We start from the raw sequence: 6,546 nt of genomic DNA, 5'->3' as shown, positions 1-6,546 counted from the left end.
TTTCAATAAAAAAATTTTTTTAAAACAAAGTTCATTTTTAAAATTAAATTAAATTGATTTCATTGTCTACATTATTTTCCCATTTTTTTTAATTAATTTTTTTTAGTTAACAATTTAATTTTCGAAAAAATTACTTTATAAAAGTTGGAAAAATTTTATTATGAAATGTTTTTACTGTTTGAGAAATTTTCGCTAACGAATCGCAATCAAAATGATAATTATAAATGTAAATATTATCGCCATTATTATTACAATGTTTTTTCATTCATCATTATCAACAAATCATTCATGGTTTCCTGAAACATTTCCCGAACAAAATTTGGTTGAATGTGGTCTTAATCATGATATTCATGGATTTTCCGTTATCGATAATTATTTATATCAATTTGAAAAATGTTCAGTAATTATCTATCCACCACCATTAGATAAACATTTAGATAAAAATTTTAATCATTTAAGATTGGACAATGGTTATCGATTTACATTTGAAAACATTCAACCAGATTGGAAACCAAACTATTGTGAAAAAGCACAATCATCAAAAAATAAATTACAGTATTTATTGGTTAAACAACAAGATCATATTTTGTTATATTTTCTTGAATTTTTATCCTCAAATAAATCAATTCAATATCATGTTTATGATTTCAATACAAATACTGATTCAAAATCAGAACTATTCGCGGCTGATGATATATATGAACATTATTTATTAATGACTAATGGTAAAGAACAATTTACGTTACATAATTCAATGGGTGATAAACGATTTTATTTAGCAAGAGATCCACTAAAAGGAAGAGATTCCTATCAAATTGGTCATATTTGTATCAGACAAACTGATGTTACCAATAAAAAATATCTAGCTAAAATAACTGTAGATAAACATTGTGCATCCATTGATTCATTAATGAAAACAATTGTTTTATCATTTACTGTAAATGGAAAATTATTAATAATTTCAAAAGAAGATAAAATTGTTTTAATTACCGATGTAGGATTATTACATACAGGTAATGATGAAACAGAATATCCATTTGAAGTAAAAGATTTTAAAGATTTTTTCACATGTAAATATGATCCAAAAAATACAAAGCAACCAAATGATCAAGGAAAAATAACCGAATCAACAACAACAAAAAACACTGGAAATATATTAATCATATTATTAGTGTTATTATTTGCAATCATCTTTATTGTGTCAATTATTATATTTACTAAAAGTAGAAAGAAAAAATTAAACGATGCTACAACATCACAATCAACATCATTATCAACAACGATACCGAAAAAAATGATGAAGAAAAACATGTTTGATACAACTATTAGATCTCCTATGAGTAGAACCACCACCACCGCTAAAACTACCAATCGATGATAATCAGGAAAAAAATTTGAAAACAATCAAATTTTAATTTTTAATCAAATTTGATCGATTAAAAAAAATCATTTTATTTTCTTTGAATATGATGAGGGCAAAAAAAAAAACAAAAATTTTCAGGAAAATCAAAAATTAAAACGAAAAAAAAGGATATTATTATCTCAATTTAAGCCCAACGACTTTTTTTATTTTTTATTTCCATTTTTTCTTGTTGTTGTTGTTGTTGTTTTTCATTATTTGTTGATTTATTCCATGATGTTTCATCACTTGCAGCTTTAAATTGTGAACGAAATTGTGATTTATATGCAGCACGCATTATTGATATTCGATCATTATTTGATGATGATGATGATGATGATGATGATTTATTGATAGTGTTTGATGATGATGATTGTTTTGGTTGATTATATTGATTAATTTGTTCAGCAATCGATTTAGTTGATGGTACAAATGATGATGTTGATGTTGTTTCTGTAGGTATCGATGATGATGATGATGAACCAGTTGTTTCACATTTTTCACTATCACCATCACCACCACCACCACCAAATCCTAATCCAAATTTTGGTCTTCTTCTAGAATTATCATTAATTGATAATGATGATGATGATGATCGTAAATCTCCACCTTGTTTAAATCTTGATTTACGAAACCATTGTGATTGCATTGCTAAATTCATTAAATCATCTGTAACTAATTGATTAGCTGATTCTAAATTTCTAACTAAATGTCCAACCATTTCTTTATCTTTTTCAGTAACTAATGTATAAGCAATACCTTGTTCACCTGCACGACCAGTACGACCAATACGATGTGTATGTGTATCAATATCTAATGCAAGATCATAATTTATAACTGTTTTTATATGTGATATATCAAGACCACGTGCAGCAACATCGGTTGCAATCAATACATCCGATTCTTTACGTTTAAATCCAGTTATAACTTTATTACGATCCAATTGATTCATATCACCATGTAATAATAATGGTTGATGATTTGTTTTTGTTGCTAGATTTGTTGATAATTCTTGTGCATTTGCTTTTTTTGTTACAAATATTAATACTGATCCTTGGGATGTAAATTCAACTAGATTCGCTATTAACCAATCCCATTTTTGTGATGTACCATGTTTAAATACATGTACAATTTGTTTAATATCTTGATTAGCTTCACCAACACCATCACCTTGTACAATACGAATTGGATCATTTAAAACATCACGTGCTAATTTTTCAATTTTTTTCTTAAATGTTGCTGAAAACATTAAAGCTAAAATAATCAAATGAAAATGATTTCAAAAAAAAAAAAAAATGAATCGATTAAATACAGTGTGATCAAAATCAACAACATCAAAAACAATAAAAAACTACTTACTTTGACGATCTGGACGAACTTGATTACAAATCGAACGTACTTGTGGTTCGAAACCCATATCAAACATACGATCAGCTTCATCTAAAACTAGATATGTTACACGTAATAGATTTGTAGCTTTCATTTTAATAAAATCAATCATACGACCCTAATGATAATGATAATGATAATGAAGATGTTATTAAATCATAAAAGCAATTCAATTAATAATTACCGGTGTAGCAACAACAATATCGGCACCTTGTTCTAAATCTTTGGATTGTTCATATTTGGAACCACCACCATAAGCACAAAGTACACGTATACCATATGGTTTGGCAAATTTTTTTCCTTCCTGATAGATTTGTTGTGATAATTCTCTGGTCGGTGCCAATATCAAACCGATTGGTCCATCACCAGATTTCAATTCCGGTTGATCCATTATATGCATCAATAATGGCCATAAATATGCAGCTGTTTTTCCTGAACCAGTTTTAGCAATACCGATAACATCACGACCACTTAATGCAGCCGGTATTGCTTGTGCTTGTATTGGTGTCGGTGTTGTAAATTCCATTTTTCTAATCAATTTCATTAATGGTTCATCAAAACCAAAATGACCAAAACTTGAACATGGTTTTGGTGGTGATGGTCCCGATACACGTATACCTAATTTACGACGTAATTCTTGACATTCAACATTGGTCAATTTGGCAATATCTTCATGTTCATTATAGAAATTTTTTTCAAATGGTTGATATTCAATTTGTGAATGATATACCATTGGAAGTGGATCGATCGTTTTTTTGATCGATGTTACAATTGGATTACCATCATCATCATATTCGATTTGATTTTCGATAGTATTCGTACCGCTTTCATCATCACTATCACCAACAAATGTACCAACACCAGCCATTGGATTCGATTCCATATATTTATAATATGATTCTTCTAGATCTTCTTCTTCGATATCTTGCCGAACTCCTTTCATATCGGTCATTGATTTTTTAGTAGCCAATGATTTTGCTGAATCAGATGTTGCCGATGAAGATTTGTTTGTAGACGATTGTTTTTGTTGTTGAGATACAATTTTATTATTCTTTGTTTTGTTCGTTTTTTGTTGTTCCGATTTGTTCAATTCGGCCATGAATGCATCCAATGGATCTTCCTCCTCCTCATCATCATCATTCCCATCAGTATTTTTCATTGGACTTTTGTTGGATGATTGATAATACTGTTGACCATCATCATCTTCATGTTCAAAATATTCATCTTCAAAATCACCAAATTTTGGTCGACGACTAAATTGACTACCCGAATTGATTCGTGCTTCAAATTGTGCACGTGCTTTGGACGCATTTTCATTTAAATCTTCAAAACGAGTATATGATTGTCTTTGATTAAGATTTTTTGGTGGTGGAACTGATCTAAAATCTCGAGATGTCATTTTGAAGAAAAATAAATAAATTTGCAGAATTTTACATAATCCAATTTAAAAAAAAACAAACAAATGATCAGCTGTCCAAATTACAGCTATTTTTACCGCTATGGTCATGGTAATGTGTTTATTTTATTCATATGCATGTTCTGGATCAATGGTAACCGATTTCGTCATTTTGTTACCAGAATTGTATCGAATATGGATAAAGAATATCGTCAAATTGATGGTAGCCATTTAGAAGGTGGTGGACAAATTTTACGAATTGCTACAGTATTAAGTAGTTTATTGAATATACCGATCGAAATACAAAATATTCGTGCTGGTCGACCAAAACCAGGATTAGCACCGCAACATCTTCATGGTTTACGAATAGCACGTGATATAACTAATGGACATTTATTGAATGCTGAAATCGGTTCAACTTCGATACAATTTTGTCCATCAAAAATTAATGCCGGTAATTATCTGACTGATATAGGTACGGCAGGAAGCGTTACGTTGATTCTTCAAACAGCTATACCATTATTACTTTATGCAAATGGCCCATCAACATTAGAAATATACGGTGGTACACATGTTCCATTTGCACCGTTTGTTAATTTTTTCACTGATATTCTACCCGATTATTTATCGTTTATGAAACAAATCCAAATTCATTGTAATCGATTTGGTTTCTATCCACAAGGTGGTGGTCATATAACATGTCAAATTGATCCAACAACAATACAATTACCATTACAATCAATCGAACGAATTGATTTCGGTGAATTAAACGAAATAAATGGTTTTGTAATGATATCTGGTCGAATTCGGCGATCAATAGCCGAATCAAATATTCAATCAGCTATGGAAATTTTCTATAATCAACAACCAAAAATGATTGATGAAAATCGTATAAATATTTTCATAAATGAATGTCGTACACGAAATGATGTTTTAGCTATGATGTTATCAGCACGTACAACAAAAAATTGTAATTTATCATCATCTTCGATTGTTTCAAGACGAAATGAAATGCATACAAATATTTATGGTCAAAAAATAGCCGAAAAACTTTGCCATGATTTACAACAACAATGTTGTGTTGATGAATTTATTCAAGATCAATTGATTATTTATATGGCATTAGCTGATGGTATTAGTCGAATAATTACCGGTGAAATATCATTACATACTCAAACAGCTATATGGATAACTGAACAATTAACTGGCGTCAAATTTTCAATAAAATCAATTGATCAATCGAAACAATTGAATATGATTGAATGTAAAGGATTAGCATATAAACCGGAAAGATATTATTCTTGATTCGAATTTATTTAATGTATTTTTATTTACAAAACAACGACATTTTATCAAATTTGAGCTCAATTATAAAAAAAAGCATTTTGCTTGGAAAATATTTTTAAAAAAATTAAAACAGAATTTTAAAAATTGACATCTATAGATATGAAAATTATTATTCAGGGATTTGTTTTTTCCACAAAAATCATGATTTAAATTAATTTAACCGAATTCGGCCATTCGTGGAATCAACTTAGTTTTAATTTTTTATTTTTCAATTCATAATCGCTATCGATTAGCGAATGTTTTCGTGAAATTTTTTCCTTTTTTCTATCACATTCAGAAGGTGAATTATTATTGTTATCATTAAATAAATTCCAATTATCGTCATCACTATCAGGTTCAGATGATGAATTCATTTCTTGAATTTGTTGCTCTTGTTGTTGTTCATGCTTGTCTGCAATATCTTCATAATCCATTTCATCATTATCACTATCATGGCTCGATAATGATGATAACGATGATGATGAACTTGATAATTTCGGACGTTTAATCGGTTTAAAATTTTTGCAATTCCAACAACAAAATAATAATAAATACCAAGGCCGTTTAACTTGTTTTAAATAACTGACGTTATTACATTTGTTAAGAAGATATTTGAAAATTTTCTTTTCAAAATAAACGATCGTTTTTGGAAATTTTTTTGTCGAAATAAATACGATTTTCAATCGATTTTTGCATAAATGTAATTTCTTTATATCCATCCAAGGAATTATTGATATATGATCGTATTTTAAAGTAGATCGATTACGTTTTATGATGGACATATAACGATTATTCATTGAAACTTTTATGAAAAATTTTCGGTCTTTTGAATGACCATCATAATGGGTTGTTGGAATCTTTTTTGATTTTGTTTTCATGATGAACCATAGATTTTTTTTTTGTTGAAAAAAATTTGCACAAATCATAAAACACAAATCAAAACACCGATTGAAAGATCGAATGAATAAATTGTTCGAGGTTTTTATACACGAAAGGCATCTATAGTATCTAAGAAATGCTTATCTCTGAAATCAAA

At 28.8% G+C, this 6,546-nt stretch overlaps 2 protein-coding genes across 2 annotated transcripts; one reads left to right on the top strand and one right to left on the bottom strand.

Moving 5' to 3' along the window:
* Positions 1–1,436: 1,436 nt before the first annotated feature.
* LOC113789058 (ATP-dependent RNA helicase DDX42) lies at positions 1,437–4,306 on the bottom strand. Its single transcript, XM_027338545.2, has 3 exons — positions 2,973–4,306; positions 2,759–2,906; positions 1,437–2,653 (listed from the first exon to the last, which is right to left on the bottom strand). Exons 1-3 carry the CDS (start codon positions 4,185–4,187, stop codon positions 1,548–1,550), a joined length of 2,469 nt encoding a protein of 822 aa, XP_027194346.2. The 5' UTR covers positions 4,188–4,306; the 3' UTR covers positions 1,437–1,547.
* Positions 4,288–5,627, top strand: Rtca (RNA 3'-terminal phosphate cyclase). The gene has a single exon (XM_027338548.2). It carries the CDS (start codon positions 4,323–4,325, stop codon positions 5,487–5,489), a length of 1,167 nt encoding a protein of 388 aa, XP_027194349.2. The 5' UTR covers positions 4,288–4,322; the 3' UTR covers positions 5,490–5,627.
* Positions 5,628–6,546: the final 919 nt, after the last annotated feature.

This window comes from Dermatophagoides pteronyssinus, unplaced genomic scaffold (assembly GCF_027571235.1).
Source record: "Dermatophagoides pteronyssinus isolate colony J.1.1.1.1 unplaced genomic scaffold, Derpt_VIB-CSIC_2022.12 sq0008, whole genome shotgun sequence".
NCBI lineage: Eukaryota > Metazoa > Arthropoda > Arachnida > Sarcoptiformes > Pyroglyphidae > Dermatophagoides > Dermatophagoides pteronyssinus.
Note: the sequence above shows the minus strand (reverse complement) of the source record. Positions and strands in the feature narration are given on the sequence as shown.